At 39.9% G+C, this 25502-nt stretch overlaps 1 protein-coding gene across 8 annotated transcripts in view; it reads left to right on the top strand.

Annotated features, from left to right (window-relative positions):
• The window catches only part of TEX9 (testis expressed 9), a 120781-nt gene that overhangs the window by 81098 nt on the left and 14181 nt on the right, over positions 1 to 25502 (top strand). For 5 of the 8 annotated variants that reach the window (XM_005211668.4, XM_059890395.1, XM_024997533.2 and 2 more), the window contains one exon: positions 3939 to 4073. The exons of 1 other annotated variant lie outside the window; for it this stretch is intronic. In XM_005211668.4, the coding sequence (XP_005211725.2) occupies positions 3939 to 4073 (135 nt within the window). Of the gene's footprint in view, positions 1 to 3938; positions 4074 to 6485; positions 6544 to 13625; positions 13716 to 25502 lie in introns of those variants that run through there. 2 more of the 8 variants (XM_059890394.1, XM_059890393.1) reach the window with 2 other exon arrangements.

Below are 25502 nucleotides of genomic sequence, written 5' to 3'. Positions count from 1 at the left end.
ATTCTCTTGAAATTAAAAATTAGACTTCCATCTCTACTCTGCTTCTCAGTAATTCACATTGACAGTTCTAGTCAGTTTTTGTTATTCATAGTAATTGATACCAACATTCTTCCTCCTTAAACACTTGATTTAACTTATGGAGCATCACACTCATAATTTGCCTCCTTGTTTTCCTGACCTTTCCATGTTGGAGTATCCAAGGCTCAGTCCTTGACTCTTTTCTCTTTCTTCATCCAGTTCTGAGATACGTCATTCATTTCCAAGGCTTGGTGTACCATCCATATGTCCATCACTTCCATGTTTCCACTTCTTGCTGTGATCTTCCTTTGAGCCCCAGGCCCTGTGTGTTCTCAGTTCCTTTGTACTTGTGTCTCCATAGTTCCACATCCACAGATTCAACCAGCAGTAGACCATGTATTCCTGTAGTATTTAATGTTGATAAGTTTCTACATGTGAATGGGTCCACATAGTTGAAACCCATGTTGTTCAAGGGTTAATTGCAATCCTTAGAAAAACTTAGATCTACATACACACACACACACCCTACTAAAACACTCCAGAGATTTTTCATGTCATTCAGAATAAAATCCAAACTTTGAGGTAGGGTTTACAAGGTCTGTCTAACATCTCCCTGACTGTTTCTGCGATCTCAAGGCCTAAAACTGCATGTGTCACTCATGTGAAGCCACACTGACCTTTGAATGTGATCTTTGAATATGTCACATGGATTTCTACCTCAGGGTCTTTGTCTTATTTGTTCCTCCAGATCTAGACATGAATCATTCCCTCATTTGGAAGCCTTCCCCTAACCGCTGTATCTTAAATAATTATGTCTCTTACCCATTGCTCTGTCCTCTTTTTTTTTTTTTCCTTGGCCATGCCAAGCTGTTTGTGGGATCTTACTTCCCTGATCAAGGATTAAATGTAGGCCCATGGCAGTGGAAACACAGAGTCCTAACCACCAGACTGCCAGGAAATTCCGTACTCTGTCCTCTTACCCTTTTTCTTCATAGGCCTTATTACTATGTTACATATGAGTAAGTAGGTATGTGTTTATCATCTGTATCTTCCTCTAGAGTGCAACCTTTATGAGAGTAGAACTTTGGTTAATTATCATGTGTCCATCATGTAGTATTGTTGCTGTTGTATTAGTCACTCAGTCATGTCTAACTGTTTGCAGCACCTTGGGCTATAGCCTGCTATCCTCCCCAGTCCATGGAATTCTCCAGGCAAGAATACTGGAGTGGGTAGCCATTCCTTCTCCAGGGGTTCTTCCTGACACAGGTCAAACCCAGGTCTCCTGCATTTCAGGTAGATTCTTTACTGTCTGAGCTATCAGGGACACCCCATCATGTAGTATAATACTGGCAATTTAGTAAGTGCTGGATAAATGTGTTGAATAAGTAAAACCTATTAGACATATATATTACTCCCAATTTCAGATGTAGGAACTGAATTGATCACAGCTGTCAGGTTTTCCGTTCCAAATTTATTGTGTTTTGAGCCTCAGCCACTTGTTTCTAGATCCTTGTCTGCTCATTTATTTGTCCTTATCTGATTATTCCTCATCTGAATTACTGTGGCTGTGTGACTCTTGAAGCATTTGCTATATTTGACTTGTACTTTGGTTACCGAGGACTTCCCTGATAGCTCAGTTGGTAAAGAATTCGATGGAGACTGGGTTTTTGATCCCTGGGTTGGGAAGATACCCTGGAGAAGGAAAAGGCTACCCACTCCAGTATTCTGGCCTAGAGAATTGCATGGACTTTATAGTCCATGGAGTCCCAAAGAGTGGGACCTAACTGAGTGACTTTCATTTCACTTGGTTACCAGTATATACCTCTTTTTTGTACTCTCCCAGTGCCTTATGAATGCATTAAAAATTATGGAACAATCACAAATTATTTCTTCTTGGATATCTTAGTATTTGAGTTTTAAAGTTAGACTTGATTTTCTATAAGCTATCCAGCTTTTCCTTTTAAAGTTAGTATAAACTTCAGGACTTGTGATTTTATAAAATTTTTCTCTAGCAACATGTAAACTTCTTAATTTATAGGGTAATAATAAACTTGTTGTAGGAGAGAGTTTTCATCTTAAAAATACTCTATAATAACATTGGTATCTTGTCTGTACTTTCTTTTGTAAAAAGTACTTAAGCATAGCTGAAAACAGAAAGCTTTTCAAGTTTTTGATAAGATTAACCCTTTGCTTAGTGGATTTTCTCATATAGGAAAACTTTATTTCCTACTTTACTATTCTTGTATCCTTTTTCTTTTTCACTTTTCCCAAGAAATGGGGCAGTATTGATTTAGTATTGATTTATTGATAGGGGACCATCATGTAGTAAAGAAGGGTTTTCATTTTTCTGTGGAGTAGGTTACAGAGTCTCTAGCAAGAAAGAGAAGGGCAAAGATTGATTTCTGTATTCTTATGAGAAGAGGCTGAAATGAAGCAGCAAGAACTGTGGCCTTGGTAGCTAATGAGAATCTGCCTTTTCCATGTGAACAGTGAGAGAAGTCAGGCTGCTCTTAGTGTCGCTACCACCCACAAAGCTGTGAAGAAGGCTGGTGAGAGCAGATGGTATCCAGACACAGTTTGATTTGTTTAGAAACCTGCATAAAGAGCAGCATGTGTTTTGTTTTGTTTTCCCCTTAATTACTCAGAGCCAAGGAGATCAGTTTTCAAATAAAACATAGTGATATAGCCAGGAGAAAAAATTAGAAGAAAACAGACAACTCTGTTATTAACTGCATCATTTCAATTCCATGATATTTATTATCTGCTTTGTATAATGCGATGTACTAGACATTGTAGGGCATGCAAAGTAGAGTGAGTTAAGTATTACAAAATAAATTCAGTTCAGTAAACATGGTATTAGTGCTTTTTATTTGCCACCGAAGTGCTAGGAACATAGAAATTAAAGTACTTCCTATCTTCAAGGAGCTTACAGGATAGTGAGGGAAATTAAGTAAATGGAGATCAGTTCCACACAAGCAGGCACTATGATATATGTATCAATGTGCCATAGAATCTCTAAAGAAAGGGTACTTCATCCAGCCTGAGAAGATAGTGAGGAAAGGCTCCTGGGAGAAGGTAAAACCCTAGTGTATAGCCCTAACTGAGGGTTAAAGGATGAATAGGTGTTAGCCAGTTAAAAATGAGGGGTGGAGAGAAATCAGGGGAGAAGGAAGAGCATGAGCAAAAGGTCAGAGGCAAGAAACATCATGACTCTTCAGGAGAGATCCAAGCAAGTACTGCCCATAGAGCTGAAGGTACATTTGTAGGAGTAGATGAGATTATGGTGCCAGATTGGGATGGAATTTGGAGTTTATTCTATATGTTCATGTTTCTTCCTGTGTGGCCTGTAGATTCTTCAACAGCAGCTCTTAGTCTGTTTGAAGAAGTGCAGGTCTAAACCCACACCAGGATGTGAAAAATATCCTTAAAATCTGTTGTTTTTGCTCAGAATTGGGGTTTTCTTATCTGGCTAATGTAGAATGTTCTGTATTTAACAGATATTTCTTAAATGATATATTTTATCGGGTTTACACAAGCACAATATTAATGAGAGAATTTATGTCTTAAATTGGTGTTTTGGGAGGTTTCCAAGAGAACTATGGTTATAAAAAGTTGTTTATAAAGTAAATACAGAAGAAATGTATACTATATCTTGGGATCAGTAAAAAGAGGCAGAAAATTCCAAACAAAAAGCAATCTGAAAGCCTGATTTGTGACTATATCTTTAAGGATATATTTTCCTAAAACCAATTCAGCGTGGGAATTCCCTGAAACCTCTATCATTCAGTGTTCAGTCTCTGGCTGTGTATGTGTCTGTGTATAATTTAGGAGAAAGCGAGGAATATAGAAATGGAAAATATTGAAAATATCAGAGAGAACTTATGTTTATAAATGTTTTATCTGTCTCTTTTGCTGTACAGGAATTAGAGAATAAAAGAAGACTACAAAAACAGGCTGTTGCTAGTCAAAGTGCCATGGAAGTTCGCTTAAATAGAGCTCTAGAAGAAGCAGAAAAGTATAAACTAGAGTTAAGTAAACTACGGCAAAATAACAAGGTATGGAAAAACGGAATAGTTTTGTTAGTGGTCACCTTTGGTAACTTCCTTTTTTACGCAACACTCAAAAGTAATAGTTTTTAAATTATTGGTATGGGGAGGGAGGAGGGAGGAGGGTTCAGGATGGGGAACACATGTATACCTGTGATGGATTCATTTTGATATTTGGCAAAACTAATACAAATATGTAAAGTTTAAAAATAAAATAAAATTTAAAAAAAATTATAATTCTTGATGTCATGGTGAACATATCTTTTCAAAGAAACACACTCATTAGGAATATGTATATTTCTGGTAAGTTAGGTTTATATTGTTTGGACTAGCACCATCATTAGGTGATAGCACAACTCTTTGGAGGAGGCATTCATTTTTTCCTCCAACAAATCTTTATTGTATGCCCATATTACATGCCAGACACTGTGGGAATAAATGGTGGAAAAATGTTTCTTGTCTCTCAAGTCTTTTAAATCCTTCTCTGAACATCAGTTTTCCAATATATATATAACACAAGGGGCTATATTACCAGGGCACTGGTTGTCAAACTTGAGCACATGTCAGAATTACCTGGAGGGCTTATTAAAACAGATTCCTGGGTCCCAGCCACAGATTTTATTATTCAGTAGTATGGGGTGAGACTTGAGAATGTGTGAGGTTTTTTATTTTATTGGAGTATAATTGATTTACAATGTTGTGTTAGTTTCTGCTGTACAGCAAAGTGAGTAATATATACATATATATATATATATATAATATCTCCACTGTTTTTTAGATTCTTTTCCCATATAGGCTGTTACAAAGTATTGAGTAGGGTTTCTTGAGCTAATAGGAGGTTCTTATTAGTTACATATTTCATATATAGTAGTATGTATATGTCAGTCCCAGTCTACCAGTTTATCCCTTCCCCACCCCTTACTTCCTCATTACCATAAATTTGTTTTCTAGATCTGTGACTCAGTTTTAGTTTTATAGATAAGTTCATTTGTTCTCTTAGATTCTGCATATGAGTGACATCATCTGATATTTGTCTTTGTGTGTTTGCTTACTTTACTCAGTATGATAATCTCTAGGTCTGTCCATGTCATTGCTAATGGCATTATTTCATTCTTGTTTATGGCTGAGTAATATTCCATTATATATATCTACCACATCTTTATCCATTCCTCAGTTGAGGGACATTTAGGTTGCTTCTTCCATGTCCTGGCTATCGTAAATAATGCTGCAGTGCACACTGGGGTACATGTATCTATTTTAAATTATAGTTTTCTCTGGATATGTGCCAAGGAATGGGATCATATAAAAGCGCTGTTTTTAGTTTTTTAAAGAACTTCCATACTATTTTCCATAGTGGCCGTAACAATTTACATTCCCACCAACAGAGCAAGAGGGTTCCCTTTCCTATACCTCCTTTCCAGCATTTATTGTTGGTACATTTTTTTGATGATGGCCATGCAAGTGGAGAGTGAAAAAGTTGGCTTAAAGCTCAACATTCAGAAAACGAAGATCATGGCATCTGGTCCCATCACTTCATGGGAAATAGAAGAGGAACCAGATGGGGAAACAGTGGAAACAGTGTCAGACTTTATTTTTTGGGGCTCCAAAATCACTGCAGATGGTGACTGCAGCCATGAAATTAAAAGGCGCTTACTCCTTGGAAGGAAAGTGATGACCAACCTAGATAGCATATTCAAAAGCAGAGACATTACTTTGCCAACAAAGGTCTGTCTAGTCAAGGCTATGGTTTTTCCAGTGGTCATGTATGGATGTGAGAGTTGGACTGTGAAGAAGGCTAAACGCCAAAGAATTGATGCTTTAGAAGTGTGGTGTTGGAGAAGACTCTTGAGAGTCCCTTGGACCGCAAGATCCAACCAGTCCATTCTGAAGAAGATCAGCCCTGGGATTTCTTTGGAAGGAATGATGCTAAGGCTGAAACTCCAGTACTTTGGCCACCTCATGCAAAGAGTTGACTCATTGGAAAAGAGCCTGATGCTGGGTGGGATTGGGGGCAGGAGGAGAAGGGGACGACAGAGAATGAGATGGCTGGATGGCATCACTGACTCGATGGACTTGAGTCTGAGTGAACTCTGGGAGTTGGTGATGGACAGGGAGGCCTGGCATGCTGCAATTCATGGGGTCGCAAAGAGTCAGACACGACTGAGTGACTGAACTGAACTGAATGCTGACTAGTGTGAGGTGATACCTAATTGTGGTTTTGATTTACATTTCTCTATTGATTAGTGATGATTATCTTTTCATGTGCCTCTTGGCCATTTGTATGTCTTTGGACAAATTACTATTTAGAACTTCCACTCATTAAAAAAATTTTTTTTGATTGAACCATTTTTGAAGTGTTTATTTAATTTGTTAACAATATTGCGTCTTTTAAATATTTTTTGTGTTTCTTTATTCCACAAGGCTTGTGGGTTCTTAGCCCCCTGACCAGGGATGGAACCTGCACCCCCTACAGTGGAAGGTGAGGTCTTATCCTCTGGACTTCCAGGGAAGTCCCCCAGTCTTTTTTTTTTTTTTAATTGGATTCTTTGTTATAAAACTACATGAGCTGTTTCTGTATTTCAGAGATTAATCCCTTGTCAGTTGCTTCATTTGCAAATATTTTCTCCTATTCTGAGGGTTGTCTTCTTGTCTGTGGTTTCCTTCGCTGTGCAAAAGGTTTTAAGTTTCATTAGTTTCCATTTATTTATTTTTGTTTTTATTTTCATTACTATAGACAGTGGATTGAAAAAGTTCTTGGCTGCAAATTATGTCTAAGAGTTCTCTGCCTATGTTTTCCTTTAGGAATTTTATGGTATCAAGCCTTACATTTATTTAGTCTTTAATCTATTTTGAGTTTATTTTTGTATATGTTATTAAGGAGTGTTCTAATTTCATTCTTTTACATGTAGCTGTTTTGTTTTCCCAGCACCACTTATTGAAGAGACTGTTTTTTCTGAATTGTATATTGTTGCTCCTTTGTCATAGATTAGTTGACCATAGGTGTGTGGGTTTATCTCTGGGCTTCCTATCCTGTTCCATTGGTCTATATTTCTGATTTTGTGCCTGTACCATATTGTTCTGATGACTGTAACTTTGTAGTATAGTCTTAATTCATGCAGCTTGGATTCCTCCAGCTGTTTTCTTTCTCAAGATTGCTTGGTCATATGAGGTCTTTTGTGTTTCCATACAAACTGTAAAATTCTTTGTTCTAATTCTGTGAAAAATTGCTATTGATAATTTGATCAGGATTGTATTGACTCTCTATAGACTGCTTTGGGTAGTATAGTCATTTTCACAATATTGATTCTTCCAATCCAAGAGAATAGTATATCTCTCCATCTGTGTGTCATCTTTGATATCTTTCGTCAGTATTTTATAGTTTTCTTAGTACAATTCTTTCGTCTCCTTGCTGTGCCGTGCTGTGCTTAGTTGCTTATTCATGTCTGAGTCTTTGCGACCCCATGGACAGTAGCCCAACAGGCTCCTCTATCCATGTTTGTCTCCTTAGGTAGGTATATTCCTAGATGTTTTATTCTTTTGATGCCACACTAAGTGGAATTTTTTCTTTAATTTCTCTTTCATCTTTCATTGTTAGTACAGGAATACAAAATATTTTTATGTATTAATTTTCTAACCTTGCAGCTTACCAAATTCATTCATGAGCTCTAGTAGTTTTCTGGTAGCATCTTTAGGATTTTCTATGTATAGTGTCACGTAATTTACAAACAGTGACAGTTTTACACTTCTTTTCCAATTTGGATTCCTTTTTTTCTTTTTCTTCTCTGATTGCCATAGCTAGGACTTCAAAACTATGTTGAATAATAATGGCAAGAGTAGACATCTTTGTCGTGTTCCTGATCTTACAGTAAATGTTTTTAGTATTCACCACTGAGAATGATATAATGGTCATCTGAGTAAATTCACCCATTCCATTCTAATTCGCTGTTTCCTAGAATGTCCACGTTCACTCTTGCCATCTCCTGTTTGACCACTTCTAATTTACCTTGATTCACGGACCTGACATTCCAGGTTCCTATGCAATACTGCTCTTTACAGCATTGGACCTTGCTTCTATCACCAGTTGCATCCACAACTGGGTATTGTTTTTGCTTTGGCTCCATCCCTTCATTCTTTCTGGAGTCATTTCTCCACTGATCTCCAGTAGCATATTGGGCACCACCGACCCGGGGAGTTCCCCTTTCAGTATCCTATCATTTTGCCTTTTCATACTGTTCATGGGGTTCTCAAGGCAAGAATACTGAAGTGGTTTGCCATTCCCTTCTCCAATGGACCACATTCTGTCAGACCTCTCCACCATGACCCATCCATCTTGGGTGGCCCCACACAGCATGGCTTAGTTTCATTGAGTTAGACAAGGCTGTGGTCCATGTGATCAGATTGGCTAGTTTTCTGTGAGTATGGTTTCAGTGTGTCTGCCCTCTGATGCCCTCTTGCAACACCTACCATCTTACTTGGGTTTCTCTTACCTTGGGTGTGGGGTATCTCTTCACGGCTGCTCCAGCAAAGTGCAGCCGCTGCTCCTTACCTTGGACGAAGGGTATCTCCTCACGGCCACCCCTCCTGACCTTGAATGTGGAGTAGCTCCTCTCGGCCCTCTGGCGCCCACGCAGCCACTGCTCCTTGGATGTGGGGTTGCTCCTCTCGGCCACCGCCCCTGACCTTGGACGTGGGGTTGCTCCTCTCAGCCATCTCCCCTGACCTCGGACGTGGGGTAGCTCCTCTCTGCCACTCCTGTGCTGACGCAGCCTGGCACTCTCAGTTGCCCCCCCGAGCTTGGGCGAGGGGTAGCTCCTCTTGGCTGCGCTTCTGCATGGTTTGTTGCAGCTGGCATACTTCTGCATGGTCCGTTGCAGCCAGCGTGCTTCTGGAATGGGTGAATTTAACTCAGATGACCATTGTATCTACTACTGTGGGCAAGAATCCCTTAGAAGAAACGGAGTAGCCATCATGGTCAACAAAAGGGTCCGAAATGCAGTACTTGGGTGCAGTCTCATAAACAACAGAATGATGTCTGTTTGTTTCCAAGGCAAACCATTTAATATCACGGTAATCCAAACCTATGCCCTAACCAGTAATGCTGAAGAAGCTGAAGTTGAATGGTTCTTTGAAGACCTACAAGACCTTTTAGAACTAACACCCAAAAAAGATGTCCTTTTCATTATGGGGGACTGGAATACAAAAGTATGAAGTCAAGAAACACCTGGAGTACAGGCAAATTTGGCCTTGGAGTACGGAATGAAGCAGGGCAAAGGATAATAGAGTTTTGCCAAGAGAATGCACTGGTCATAGCAAACACCCTCTTCCAACAACACAAGAGAAGACTCTACACATGGACATCACCAGATGGTCAACACCAAAATCAGACTGATTATATTCTTTGCAGCCAAAGATGGAGAAGCTGTATACAGTCAGCAAAAACAAGACCAGGAGCTGACTGTGGCTCAGATCATGAGCTCTTTATTGCTAAATTCAGACTTAAATTGAAGAAAGTGGGGAAAACCACTAGATCATTCAGGTATGACCTACAAAATCCCTTATGATTATACAGTGGAAGTGAGAAACAGATTAAGGGACTAAATCTGATAGATAGAGTGCCTAATGAACTATAGACGGAGGTTCGTGACACTGTACAGGAGACAGGGATCAAGACCATCCCCATGGAAAAGAAATGCAAAAAAGCAAAATGGCTGTCTGAGGAGGCCTTACACATAGCTGTGAAAGGAAGAGAAGTGAAAAGCAAAGGAGAAAAGGAAAGATATAAGCATTGGAATGCAGAGTTCCAAAGAATAGCAAGGAGAGATAAGAAAGCCTTCCTCAGCAATCAATGCAAAGAAATACAGGAAAACAACAGAATGGGAAAGACTAGAGATCTCCTCAAGAAAATTAGAGATACCAAGGGAACATTTCATGCAAAGATGGGCTTGATAAAGGACAGAAATGGTATGAACCTAACAGAAACAGAAGGTATTAAGAAGAGGTGGCAAGAATACACAAAAGAACTGTACAAAAAAGATCTTCACGACCTAGATAATCACGATGGTGTGATCACTGACCTAGAGCCAGACATCCTGGAATGTGAAGTCAAGTGGGCCTTAGAAAGCATCACTACAAACAAAGCTAGTGGAGGTGATGGAATTCCAGTTGAGCTATTTCAAATCCTGAAAGATGATGCTGTGAAAGTGCTGCACTCAATATGCCAGCAAATTTGGAAAACTCAGCAGTGGCCACAGGACTGGAAGAGGTCAGTTTTCATTCCAATCCCATAGAAAGGCAAAGCCAAACAATGCTCCAACTACTGCACAATCACACTCATCTCACACTCTTGCTTGGAAAATCCATGGACGGAGGAGCCTGGTAGGCTGTAGTCCATGGGGTCACTAAGTCGGACACAACTGAGCGACTTCACTTTCACTTTTTACTTTCATGCATTGGAGAAGGAAATGGCAACCCACTTCAGTGTTCTTGCCTGGAGAATCACAGGGCTGGGGAAGCCTGGTGGGCTGCCGTCTATGGGGTCGCACAGAGTCGGACACGACTGAAGCAATTTAGCAGCAGCAGCAGCAGCACATGCTAGTAAAGTAATGCTCAAAATTCTCCAAGCCAGGCTTCAGCAATACGTGAACCGTGAACTTCCAGATGTTCAAGCTGGTTTTAGAAAAGGCAGAGGAACCAGAGATCAAATTGCCAACATCCACTGGATCATGGAAAAGGGAACAGAGTTCCAGAAAAACATCTATTTCTGCTTTACTGACTATGCCAAACCCTTTGACTGTGTGGATCACAATAAACTGTGGAAAATTCTGAAAGAGATGGGAATACCAAACCACCTGACCTGCCTCTTGAGAAATCTATATGCAGGTCAGGAAGCAACAGTTAGAAGTGGACATGGAACAACAGACTGGTTCCAAATAGGAAAAGGAGTACGTCAAGGCTGTATATTGTCACCCTGCTTATTTAACTTATATGCAGAGTACATCATGAGAAACGCTGGACTGGAAGAAGCACAAGCTGGAATCAAGACTGCCGGGAGAAATATCAATAACCTCAGATATGCAGATGACACCACCCTTATGGCAGAAAGTGAAGAGGAACTAAAAAGCCTCTTGATGAAAGTGAAAGAGGAGAGTGAAAAAGTTGGCTTAAAGCTCAACATTCAGAAAACGAAGATCATGGCATCCAATCCCATCCCTTCATGGGAAATAGATGGGGAAACAGTGGAAACAGTGTCAGACTTATTTTTCTGGGCTCCAAAATCACTGCAGATGGTGACTGCAGCCATGAAATTAAAAGACACTTACTCCTTGGAAGCAAAATGATGACCAACCTAGATAGCATATTCAAAAGCAGAGATCTTACTTTGCCAACAAAGGTCCGTCTAGTCAAGGCTATGGTTTTTCCAGTGTCATGTATGGATGTGAGAGTTGGACTGTGAAGAAAGCTGAGCGCCGAAGAATTGATGCTTTTGAAGTGTGGTGTTGGAGAAGACTCTTGAGAGTCCTTTGCACTGCACGGAGATCCAACCAGTCCATTCTAAAGGAGATGAGTCCTGGGTGTTCATTGGAAGGACTGATGCTGAGGCTGAAACTCCAATACTTTGGCCACCTGATGCGAAGAGTTGACTCATTGGAAAAGACCCTGATGCTGGGAGAGATTGGGGGCAGGAGGAGAAGGGGACTACAGAGGATGAGATGGCTGGATGCCATCACCAACTCGATGACATGAGTTTGAGTGAGCTCCGGCAGTTGGTGATGGATAGGGAGGCCTGGAGTGCTATGATTCATGGGGTCATAAGGAGTAGGACTCAACTGAGCAACTGAACTGAACTGATTGAGAATCATGTTTATTGTGGGTTTGTCTATATTGCTTTTATTATGTTGAATTAGGTTCTTTCTGAGCTTCCCAGGTGGCTCAGTGATAAAGAATCTTCCTGCAATGCAGGAGATGTGGTTTCAATCCCTGGATCAGGAAGACCCCTTGAAGGAAATGGCCACCTACTCCAGTAGTCTTAACTCGGAAATCCCATGGACAGAAGAGCCTGGCAGGCGACAGTGTCTTTGGTGTTGCAAAAGAGTCGGACACAACTTAAAGACTAAACAACTATAAGCTTCTGCCTAGGCCCACTTTCTGGATAGGTGTTTTTTTTTTTTTTTTTTTTTTAATCATAAATGGGTGTTGAATTTTGTCAGAAGCTTTTTCTGCAACTATTGTGATGATATGTTGTTAATTCTTCAATTCAGTGTGGTTTATCATACTGATTTGCAGATATTGAACAATCCTTGTATACCTGAGGTAAATCCCACTTGATCATGGTATGTGATTCTTTTGATGTGTTGTTGGATTCTGTTTGCTAGTATTTTGTTGAGGTCTTTTGCATCTGTGTTCATCAGTGATATTGGCCTATAATTTTCTTTTATTATGATGTCTTTTGTCTGGTTTTGGGATCAGGCTGATCGTCCCCTTGTAGAATGAACTTGGGAATGTTCCCTTTGTCTCCAGCTTTGTGGAAGAGTTTCAGAAGGGTATGTGTTCACTCTTCTCTTAATGTTTAATGTAATTCATTTTTGAAGCCATCTGGTCTTGGAATTTTGTTTGTTGGAAGGTTTTAATCACAATTTCAATTTCAGTACTTGTGACTGAACTGTTCATATTTTCTCTTTCTTCCTGGTTCAGCCTTGGAAGGTTGTATCTTTTGAAGAATTTGTCCGCTTCTAGGTGTCCATTTTATTGGCATGTAGTTGCTTATAGTCTTTTATGATTTTTTGTATTCCTGTAGCATCCATTGTAGCTTTTCCATTTTCATTTCTAATTTTATTGAGTCCTCTCCCTTTTTTTTTTGATGAGGCTGGCTAAATTCTTACAATTTTATCTTCACACAGAACCAGCTTTTAGTTTCACTGATCTTTGTTATTGTTCTCTTCATTGGAGCATTTAATCTGTTTACATTTAATTAAGGTAATTATCAATATATATGTTCCTATTGCCATTTTCTGAATTTTTGGGGTTTCCTTTTGTAGGCCTTTTTCCTTCCTCTTGTTCTTTTCTCTTGTGATTTGATGACTGTCTTTGTTGTATATGGGTTGCTTCTTTTTTGTGTGTATGTCTATTATATTTTTTTTGGTTTGTATTTCTTGTGAGGTTTTGATAAAGTAATCTATATATATAAATATGAATAATTGAGGTGTTAGTTGCTCCATCATGTCTGACTCTTTACAACCCCACCAGGCTCCTCCGTCCATGGAACTCTCCAGGTGAGAATACTGGAATGGGTTGCCATTCCCTTCTCCAGGCGATCTTCCCAGCCCAAAGATCGAACCCAAAGGCCTTACCAGTGAGCTTTCCCATTTCTGATTTTCTTGTTTCTAGTTGTGGTGTTGCGTCCCTTCCTCCCCACCCCACCGACCCCCTGCCCCAAAGTTCTGTTAGCATTTGTTGTAAAGCTGCTTTGGTGGTACTGAATCCTTTTAGCTTTTAGTTGTCTGTTAAGCTTTTGATTTCTCTGCTGATCTGAATTAGATTCTTGCTGTGTATTCTTTTTTGTAGGTTTTTCTCTTTCATCACTTTAAATAAATATATCATGCCACTCCCTTCTGGCCTGCAGAGTTTCTGCTGAAAAACTAGCTGATAACCTTATGAGTATTTCCTTGTTGCTTTTAATATTTTTTTTAATATATGTTAAATTATAATGTGTCTCAGTGTGTTCCTCTATTTATCTTGTATGAGACTCTCTGTACTTCCTGGACTTGGGTGACTGTTTACTTTCCCATATCAGGTTAGTTCTCCATTGTAATCTCTTCAAGTATTTCCTTAGGCTCTTCTCTTTTTCTTCTTCCTCTGGGACCCCTGTAGTTCGAAAGTTGGTGCATTTAATGTTATCACAGAGGTCTCTCAGACTGTCCTTATTTCTTTTCTGTTTTGTTCCACAGCATCTGTTTCCACCATTTTTCTCTTTCAGCTCACTTTTTCATTCTTTTGCCTCAGTTATTCTGCTATTGATTCCTTCTGATGTTTTTTTTTCAGTGATTGTACTGTTTGTCTTTATTTGTTTAGTTCTTCTAAATTTGTTAAACATTTCTTACATATTCTTGATCCATGTCTCCATTCTTTTTTTGGAATCTTGGATCATGTTTACCATCATTACTCTGAATTCTTTTTCAGGTAGATTGCCTGTTTCCTCTTCATTTAATTGTTCTTGTAAAGGTTTCTATCTTGCTTCTTCATCTGCAACATACTTCTTTTCTCATTTTGTCCAACTTAACTGTGTTTTTGGTCTCCTTTCCACAGGCTGCAAGATGGTAGTTCCTCTTGCTTCTGGTGTCTGCCCCGTGGTGGGTGAGATTGGTCCAGAGATTTGTGCCATTATCCCTTTGATAGGGGATTTGACTGGTGGTGTGGTGACCAGAGCTTGCTCTGGACATTTAGCAGGGCCTCCTCTTTGCCCTGTAGTTGTCATTGCCCTGTCAGGGGTGGGGTTTCCTCCCTGGTTGTTGGGAGTAGAGACCCCCAGATCTGTTTCTTAGCTGTGTTTCTGATCTGTAGTGCTAGCTAGGTGTGATCGGACAACTTCCACTGGGAGAGAAGCCACTGAGTATTCCTTCTCTGGAGCTGTTCACCTGTGAGTGTGCTCTGTTGTGCTCCCTTTCATCCATTGTGTGAACTCACAAAATACCCTATCATTGGCACTGCTCTCAGTCCCACCTTAACTATGGGTATGCTCACAATTGGCCCTGGTGACTCTGAGGTCTTGTTTTCACCAGCCACTGATGCAGATCCACTGAGGTCAGGTCCCAGGACTGTAGTGATTATTTATGTACCTGAACCTGCTGTGGGGGGTGTGGGGGCTGTGGAGGCAGCTCAGACTCTGGCCTGGCCCAACCCCTGCAGTGTGTGCCCACAAAGTCTACAGCAGCTAAAGCCAGCCCATCCCAGCTGCAGGAGCACTTGCTGTCCCTTTCAGATGTTTGCAGGTACTAAACTTAGGAAGCTGTCAGTGGAGGTGTAACTCTGAGGTTCACACAGAGGCCAGGAGAGATTTCAGCTCTACTTCTTCGTCACATGGCCCTTTGGGCTCCGCTGTGGTTTCAGCCCCACCTCTGTTTGTGTGTCTCCTATCAGAGTCTGCTCTGGAGGTAGCCTGGGCACACAAGCCCATCAGGCCAGAAGGAACCGAAGTAGTGATCAGGGTGAGAGGGCCACCCAGGCAGGAGGATGCTGGGATAGCGACTGGAAAGTGAAAACCCACTAGGCAGTGATTGGGGTGAGTGGATCACCCAGGCTGGGGGAAGGGGTGGAAGAGGTGATGACAGTGGCGCGCAGGCTGTCTCCTGCAGAGCCTGTGGCTGGAGCGGATGGTGCACGAGGGGAAAAGCTGCGGTAGCAACTCCACCCTTTGTGCATTACTAAACAGTGGCACTTTGTGCAGCCATCCAGGCTTCTTCCACGAGCATTCCTAGTTTTGGAGCTCCTCATTCCCACCCCCTCAGGCTGTTTCCTCAAAGCTCAGAGCCATTCCCACCCAGGATTTGCTCTCCAAACCTCACATTCCAGCACCTATCCTCCAGGCACACCTTGAACACCCATCCTAGGCTGGGGCCTACAGGGCTGTGGCAGGGACCCTTTGTTTTGTTTTGTTAATTTATTTAATTGGAGGCTAATTACTTTACAATATTGTGGTGGTATTTTTTGCCGTACATTGACATGAATTGGTCACAGGTGTACATCCTGAACCCCATCCTGAACCCCGCCCCCCCACCTCCCTTCCCACCCCATCCCTCTGGGTTGTCCTAGAGCACCAGCTTTGAGTGCCCTGCTTCATGCATTGAACTTCCACTGGTCATCTGTTTTACATATGGTAATATGCATATTTTAGTGTTATTCTCTCAAATCGTCCCACCCTCACCTTCTCCCCCATAGTCCAAAAGTCTGTTCTTTATATCTCTGTCTCTTTGGCTGTCTTGCACACAGGGTCGTCGATACTATCTTTCTAAATTCCATATATATGTGTTAATACACTGTCTTGGTTTTTCTCTTTCTGGCTTACTTCACTCTGTATAATAGGCTCCAGTTTCATCCACCTCATTAGAACTGACTCAAATGAATTCTTTTTTATAGCTGAGTAACAGTCCATTGTGTATATGTACCACAACTTCCTTATCCATTCATCTGCTGATGGACATCTAGATTGCTTCCATGTCCCAGCTATTAGGGACCCTTTGCGTAGGACTTCTTGGCCCTGCCTGCCACAGATAAGTTTCTGGTCTGTCTTCTGAGCCCCTGGAGTTCCTCTTCTGTCCCAGGTGATTTCTGCACTGGTGAAGGGGCTTCCCCAGATGTGTGACCCTCTCCTCACCTTCAACTTTCCACCAGATGCACAGGTCCTGTTCTGCTTCCTCTCCTTTTCCTTCTTCCTTCTTTCATTCTACCTGGTTATGCAGGGATCCTTCTCATCCTTTTCGGTGTCCAAGGTTCTCTGCTAGTGTTCAGCAGGTGCTCTGTGACAATTTTTCCATTTGTAGATGTATTCTTGATGCATCTGTGGGGAGAGATGAACTCCATATCTTCCTTCTCCTCTGCCATTTTTGAAAGTCTGAATGTCCATTTTAAACTTCCCAAGTGATGCTGATGCTACTGATTCTGAGATGACATTTTGCTAACCACCATTAAAGAGTTATTGTAAGGATCACCATTGTGTCTCTAGCATCTCGCCAGTGATTGGCATTGAAGTTAACATTCAGTTCCTGGAATATATGTAGAATAAATCAAGGCTCAAATATCAATGTGTGTGAAAGCCTTTTGTATACACTATAAATACTGGCTATTAGTTTTTGGTTTTGTGTCAGCCTGAAATTGATGTTCCACTGGAGTCTCTCCCTTAGGACAATATTTAAGTTATTTAACAGTGCCCTGGATGATGAATTTAGGAGTTGGTCTCATTACATACACAGATGATACTATTTTGGATTAAATTAGTAGTGCTTAATAAGCATCTTTTAATTTCATGGCTGCAGTCACCATCTGCAGTGATTTTGGAGCCCAAAAAAATAAAATCTGACACTGTTTCCACTGTTTCCCCATCTATTTGCCATGAAGTGATGGGACCAGATGCCATGATCTTCGTTTTCTGAATGTTGAGCTTTAAGCCAACTTTTTCACTCTCCACTTTCATCAAGAGGCTTTTTAGTTCCTCTTCACTTTCTCCCATAAGGGTGGTGTCATCTGCATATCTGGCATATCTGAGGTTATTGATATTTCTCCCGGCAATCTTGATTCCAGCTTGTGTTTCTTCCAGTCCAGCGTTTCTCATGATGTACTCTGCATATAAGTTAAATAAGCAGGGTGACAATATACAGCCTTGACGTACTCCTTTTCCTATTTGGAACCAGTCTGTTGTTCCATGTCTAGTTCTAACTGTTGCTTCCTGACCTGCATACAAATTTCTCAAGAGGCAGAGCAGATGGTGACTGCAGCCATGAAATTAAAAGATGCTTACTCCTTGGAAGGAAAGTTATGACCAACTAGATAGCATATTCAAAAGCAGAGACATTACTTTGCCAACAAAGGTTCGTCTAGTCAAAGCTATGGTTTTTCCTGTGGTCATGTATGGATGTGAGAGTTGGACTGTGAAGAAGGCTAAACGCCGAAGAATTGATGCTTTTGAAGTGTGGTGTTGGAGAAGACTCTTGAGAGTCCCTTGGACTGCAAGGAGATCCAACCAGTCCATTCTGAAGGAGATCAGCCCTGGGATTTCTTTGGAAGGAATGATGCTAAAGCTGAAACTCCAGTACTTCGGCCACCTCAAGCAAAGAGTTGACTCATTGGAAAAGACTCTGATGCTGGGAGGGATTGGGGGCAGGAGGAGAAGGGGACGACAGAGGATGAGATGGCTGGATGGCATCACTGACTCGATGGACATGAGTCTGAGTGAACTCTGGGAGTTGGTGATGGACAGGGAGGCCTAGCGTGCTGCGATTCATGGGGTCGCAAAGAGTCGGACGCAACTGAACTGAACTGAGTAAGTGCATGTGTGCTCAGTCATTCAGTCATGTTCAATTCTTTGCGACCCCATGGACCTGTAGCCTGACAGGCTCCTCTGTCCATGGGAATTCCCAGACAAGAATACTGGAGTGGGTTGCCATTTCCTTCTCCAGGGGATCTTCCCGACCCAGGGATTGAACCCACGTCTCCTGCATTGGTAGGCAGATTTTTTACCACTGAGCCACCACACTTAGGGTCTTCCCTTATAGTTCAGTCAGTAAAGAATCTGCCTGCAGTGCAGGAGACCCATAGTATATGCTGTACGATCAGACAGTGTTCACATTTAAGATCTTTCAATAGTATGATAACTGGGATTTATTAATAGAAGGTATTTAATGAACAAGTTAGGAAGTCAGCTTTACAAACTTGCCAATAATTGTCATGCTGTTAGAGCATTATTTTTAATTTTCATGCATTCTAAAGTGATTTTGAAGAAAATAAAATGAAATAATCATGTAAATGTAAATTTCAGTATTTGCTAATTCTGGTTCCAGATTTGAACTCTATTTTAGCACATACATTAGAGAAATGGAAAGAAAAACTTGTTTCCATGACAACATATGACTCTAGCCAGCCATTCTGCAAATTCAAGTAGTGAGACTTTGGTATGTGAACGACTCAGTTCAAAGCCATCAACACTGTAAAAACAATTCAGATGTGTTTAAGACAAAGTTCTGACCCTAGATCTACATTAGGTGATAGATTAAAACATAGTGGGAAGACATTTTGTAATATATATTACTCACTCTTTAGTATCAAGTAGACATTTTGACATCATCATTCTTAAATGTAACTTATTTCAAATTTATGAAAAATGTGTATGCATCTTTTTGATTTTTAAGTCATTTTGCCTTGTTTCTAACTTTGAGGGAGTTTTCAAGACAATCAGTAAGATTTTCCTTGGGGTCTAATCTGTATATGTAAGTTTTTCTTTTATGACCAGTTATATTTTTTTTCTACCTTAATAAATCTTTGTACTTTGCTTCTCATTCTGATTAGACATAGTTAGGTAAACAAGTAAAATTATTCATGTTTATGTGTTTAAGGAATAGTAAGATTTCCATAAAATAGAACAATATTTCCTCAGTCATCAGAAAATTAAAGACTTATTTAAAAAATAATGGTAAAGTCATTCTGCACAGAGCTTAAGAAACAAGTTAAACTGGTTTAGAGTAAGAGTAACTTTTGAAATGAAAAGTCATTCAACTTAAACCAGATGCTGAATGAGTGCAGGGAGCCAATCTTACTCATTGCTATGCCTCAGTGCCTGGAACATAATTATAATTATTATAATAGCAACATAATAATTGCCTCTGAAACAAGCTGAAGGGAGGAATGATGAAAGACAAATGTGTGATGGTTTAACTGTGCATCTGATGGTCGCTTTAAGCTCATTGAAAATATGTCACCAATTACATGTTACTTCATTTAGGAACAGATAATTTCTAATTCTTTGTTAACTCATTTAAAAATATTATGAAGTCCTGCCGTGTACTTGTCAGGTCTTTACTAGAGGCTGGAGACACAAAGGAGATAAAAGGTGAATGTGGCCCTTGTAGTCATGCACCTTATAGTGGAGAAGTTGGATGTTAATTCGACAGTAGATCAAGCAAAACTAAGGTGCAACTGTGATGAATACCATGAAGGAGGGTTCATGGTGCTTTAAGCAGGTAACCAGATCAGTGAGTGCATTTTAAAAACTGTAATCCTAAGTTAAGATCTGAAAAAATCATATAGGAGTTATATAGCAGGGGAGAGATTGGGGCAGAAGGAATGGCTCTGTGGCAAGAAAGAAGGCAAGGTAATGAAGGTAGGGGTGGATGTGAAGGGAGTGTTGCAAAGTGAGGCTTCAAACACAGCTAGGGGCCAAACCATCCAGATCCTTTAGGCCATGTTAAGTATTATGGATTTTACCCAAAGATCAGTGGTAAAGCCACTGCACGGTTATTTTGAAAAAGATGACAGGAGATGATGCCATGATCAGGCGTGCACGTGGAAAGTATAGTCATCTCTCAGTGTCCACAGGTGCTCCAATCTCTTGCATAAAATGTGCAGTATTTGCATATAGCCTACATACATTCTATATACATTAAATTATCTCTAGATTACATATGATACTCAAGACAGTGTAAATGCTATGTAAGTAGTTGCTGACACATGGCAAATTTGAGTTTTGCTTTTTGGAACTTTCTGGAAAATTTTTACCCAGACTGTTTTCCATTCTCACTTGATTGAATCCATTGACGTGGAACCTGGGGATACAGAAGGCCAGCTGCATTTCTTTGTTGGTGTTTCTTTGTGAAGAATCAATTTGGAAGGAGGCCAGAATGGATGCAGTAGGCTGCATCAGAGTAACAGTGTCAGTGAGAGATAAGGATATAGCTTGGACTAAACTGAGAAACGGAGAGAAACCAAGTATCAAAAAATATACCTTGGAGAGAGTATCACTATGATGTGGAGATGGACCGGATATTAGGCTTGTGAGAAAGGGAAGCTTAAGGAAGGATATTTTGACTTCAAGTTTTAAGAATTAGAGTGCCATCCACTGAAAGAAGAAACAGTGTAGTAAGTCTGGAGAAGAAGACTGACTTGTTTTGGAACATGTTAACCTTGGAGATATTCTGAGAAATCCAAGGGGAGATGTCAAGGTGTAGGAGAGAAGCCTGCACAGAGACAGTAGAAGAAGCCGTTAGTGTTCACCAGGGAGAAGGGACAGAGGGAGAGAATGAGCAAAGCCAGGGCCAAGAGCTGAGCCTTGAAGAATTCCATCATCTCAAAAGTGGTCAGCAAACCCGAATACTCCTGAGAAGTCAAGTTTATTGGGGGAACTGGGAAAATTGTATTGGATTTAAAAGCACAGAAGTGACCTTGGCCAGAAATGTTTTAGTAGAGTGATAGGGAAGAAGCTAAATTCAAGGTGGATGAAAAATGATTGCAGGTGAGGAGATGGAGACACAGGATGTGTGTAATTCAGGAAGCTTAGCTGGAGGGACATAAAAGAATTGGGTTAGTTTTAAAAATTGAATTAGTTATATACAAGACAATGAAAGATACTACATCTATAATTGAGTGAGTTTGGGCTCTTAAACAGTTGTGAAACCACCATGTAAGGCAGTACATAGATTGTTTTTCTCACCCCTAGAAAGTTCCCTTGTATTCCCTTTCCAAGGACTCCATCCTCTGTAAGTGAAGGATGTTCTGATACTCTTGGTCTTGATTTTGATATAAATGAAACTGCGTAGAATGTACTCTCTCATGACTGGTTTCTTTCACTAGACATAATGTTGAGATTCATCCATGTTTCAGGTTTTTTCCCTTGATAAGTCTTGCTACCCAGTTACTACTTAATCTTTTCAACTTTTGGTTTAATTTTTTCTATTGTCTTTTTATTTTCACTGAATTCTCCTTATATAATTTTGTCTACTTGCTTTGTTTTTTAATCTGCTATCTTTTCAGTTTCTTAAATTGTAGACTTAGATTGCTGATTTTTCAACTTTCTTTTCTAATACAGCATTTTCCTCAAATGCTGTATTATTTTCCTATAATTTTCCTCAAAATGAAACTTCAGCTGTGTGTCACAATTTTTCTTTGCATATCTTTAATTATATGTATTTTATTTCTATTTTTCACACTGTGACATAATAATCCCACACATATTTAAGGTATAAAACTTGATTTGTAACTATGTGTATACCTATGAAAAATCACAATAGACATATCTATCACTCCTAAAAGTTTCCTTGTGCCTGTTTATAATCATGCCCTTCTCCCAACCTCTATCTCCAGGTAACTTATTTACATTTTCCAGAATTTCATATTCTTTTTAAAAATGTGACTCCTTTTGAGATTTACCCAAAAGTTTCCACTTTTCAGCTACTGCAAGTAAAGCCTCCATGAACATTCATGTATAAGTCTTTTTGTGGACGTATTTTTTCATTTCCTGTGAGTAGATACCTAGGAGTCAGTTTCTGGGTGTATTTTATGTGTGTGTTCAACTGCCAACGTGTTTTCTACAATGGTTGTACCAATTTACATTCTCAACAGCACTGGATGAAAGTTACAGCTGTTTCGTATCTTCAATACCACTTAATATGGTTGGTTTTTTACATTTTAGCTGTTCTAATAGGTACCTCCTGGTATTTCATATTATAGTTTTAATTTGCATTTCCCTAATGACTAGATAAGCATATTCGTGTGCTTATCTGCCATCTTGGTATCTTTTGCCCAATTTTATTGAGATATAATTGACATACAGCATTCTATAAATTTAAGGTATAGAGCATGATGGTTTGACTTACATATTTTGTGAAATGATTTCCACAATAAGTTAATACCCATCATCTCATACATATCTACAAAAAGAAAAAGAAAAAATGTTTTTTTTTTCCTGATGTTGAGAACTCTTAGGTCTGCTCTCTTAACAGCTTTTAAATATACCATACAAGGACTCCCCTAGCAGTCTAGTGATTAAGACTGTGCTTTCACTACAGAGGGCATGGGTTTGGATCCCTGGTCAGGGAACAAAGATCCTGTGTGCTGCAGTCATGGCACAGCCAGGAGAAGAGAAAAAAAAACCAACCAGACAGCAGTGTTAATTCTAGGCATCAAGTTGTATATTACATAGAACGGCTACCGCTTTTTCTTATAGCAGGAAGTTTATGTATTTTGACCAAATCTCTACCTCCTACTACCCTCACCTTTGGTTACTACAAGCTTTATCTTTTTCTGTTAATTTTGTTGTTGTTGCTGTTGTTTTAGACGCTATGTACAAGTAAGATCATATAGTATTTGACTTTCTCTGACTTACTTCACTTAGCATAATGTCCTCATCCATGATGCTGCAAATGGCAGGTTTTACTTCTCTTTTTATAACTGGATAATATTTTGTGTGTGTGTGTGTGTGTGTGTGTGTGTATCTCATAGCTTCTTTATCCATTCATCTGTCACCAGACACTTAGGTTGTTTCTATGTCTTAGCTGTTGTAAATACTGCAGACATTGTATGTAAATATTTCTTTGACATAGTATTTTCATTTTCTTTGGATATACTTTTAGCAGTGGAATTGCTGGATATATGGTAGTTCTATTTTTAATATTTTGAAGAACCTCTAAACTGTTTCCCATAGTGGTTGGAATATAATGTACAATCCTGTCAACAGTGTACCAGTGTTCCCTTTTCCCCACAACCTCAACTGTTTTTTGATGACAGGTATTCAAACAGTTGTGAGGTGATACCTCATTGCAATTTTATTTTGCATTTCCTGAAGGATGAGATGCTGAGCACCTTTTCATGCACCTATTGGCCATCTGCAAATCTTTGGAAAATTGTATATTCATGTCCTTTGCTCATTTTTTTAATTGGATGATTTTTTTGGTGTTGAATTATATGAAATCTCTATGTCTTGGATATTATTAAATCCTTTAGATATATAGTTTACAGTATTTTCCTCATTCTATGGCTTGCTTTTTCATTTTGTTGATCATTTCTTGTTCTGTGCAGAAGCTTTTTACTTTGACATAGTCCAATTTGTGGGGTTTTTTTTCTTATTTTGTGGCTTCTGATAAAGGTATCATTCAAAAGAGTCATTGCCAAGACGCATATCAAGGAGCTTTTTCCTGTGTGTGTGTGTGTGTTTAAGGAGTTTTATGGTTTCTAGTCTTACATGTAAGTTTCTATTCCATTTTGAGTTCATTGTTGTGAGTGGTATAATATAGGACTAGTTTCATTCTTCTTACATGTGAGTATCAAATTTTCCCAGCACCATTTACTGAAGAGACTATCCTTTCCCTATTGAGTATTCTTGGCTCCTCTGTCTAACATTCAGTTCAATTCAATCATTCAGTCGTGTCTGACTCTCTGCGACCCCATGGACACACACCAGGCCTACCTGTCCATCACCAACACCCGGAGTTTACTCAAACTCATGTTCATTGAGTCGGTGATGCCATCCAACCACCTCATCCTCTGTCATCCCCGTCTCCCACCTTCAGTCGTTCCCAGCATCAGGGTCTTTTCAAACGAGTCAGTTCTTCACATCAGGTGGCCACAGTATTGGAGTTTCAGCTTCAACATCACTCCTTCCAGTGAATATTCAGTACTGATTTCATTTAGGATGGACTGGTTGGATCTCCTTGCAGTCCAAGGAATTCTCAAGAGTCTTCTCCAACACCACAGTTCAAAAGCATCAATTCTTTGGTGCTCAGCTTTCTTTACAGTCCAACTCTCACATCCACACATGACTACTGGAAAAACCATAGCCTTGACTAGATGGACCTTTGTTGGCAAAGTAATGTCTCTGCTTTTTAATATGCTGTCTAGGTTGGTCATAACTTTCCTTCCAAGGAGTAAACGCCTTTTAATTTCATGGCTGCAATCACCATCTGCAGTGATTTTGGAGCCCCCCCAAAATAAAGTCTGCCATTGTTTCCACTGTTTCCCCATCTATTTGCCATTAAGTGATGGGACCAGATATGATCTTGGTTTTCTGAATGCTGAGTTTTAGGCCAACTTTTTCACTCTCCTCTTTCACTTTCATCAAGAGGCTCTTTAGTTCTTGTCTCTTTCTGCCATAAGGGTGGTGTCATCTGTATATCTGAAGTTATTGATATTTTTCCCAGCAATCTTGATTCCAGCTTGTGCTTCTTCCAGCCTAGCATTTCTCATGATGTACTCTGCATAGAAGTTAAATAAGCAGGGTGACAATATACAGCCTTGATGTACTCCTTTTCCTATTTGGAACCAGTCTGTTGTTCCATGTCCAGTTCTAACTATTGCTTCCTGACCTGCATACAGATTTCTTAGGAGGTAGGTCAGGTAGTCTGGTATTCTCATTTCTTTCAGAATTTTCCACAGTTTATTGTGATCCACACAGTCAAAGGCTTTGGCATAGTCAATAAAGCAGAAATAGATGTTTTTCTGGAACTCCCTTGCTTTTTCAATGATCCACCAGATGTTGGCAATTTGATCTCTGGTTCTTCTGCCTTTTCTGAAACCAGCTTGATTATCTGGGACGTGAAGATCTTTTTTGTACAGTTATTCTGTGTATTCTTGCCACCTCTTCTTAATATCTTCTGCTTCTGTTAGGTCCATACCATTTCTGTCCTTTATTGAGCCCATCTTTGCATGAAATGTTCCCTTGGTATCTCTGATTTTCTTGAAGAGCTCTCTAGTCTTTCCCATTCTGTTGTTTTCCTCTGTTTCTTGGCACTGATCTCTGAGGAAGGCTTTCTTATCTTTCCTTGCTATTCTTCGGAACTCTGCATTCCAATGCTTATATCTTTCCTTTTCTCTTTTGCTTTTCACATCTCTTCTTTTCACAGCTATTTGTAAGGCCTCCTCAGACAGCCATTTTGCTTTTTTGCATTTCTGTTTCTTGGGGATGGTCTT

The sequence above is a fragment of the Bos taurus genome, chromosome 10, assembly GCF_002263795.3.
Source record: "Bos taurus isolate L1 Dominette 01449 registration number 42190680 breed Hereford chromosome 10, ARS-UCD2.0, whole genome shotgun sequence".
NCBI lineage: Eukaryota > Metazoa > Chordata > Mammalia > Artiodactyla > Bovidae > Bos > Bos taurus.
The sequence above is the reverse complement of the archived record's forward strand: the minus strand, read 5'-3'. Positions and strand labels throughout refer to the sequence as shown.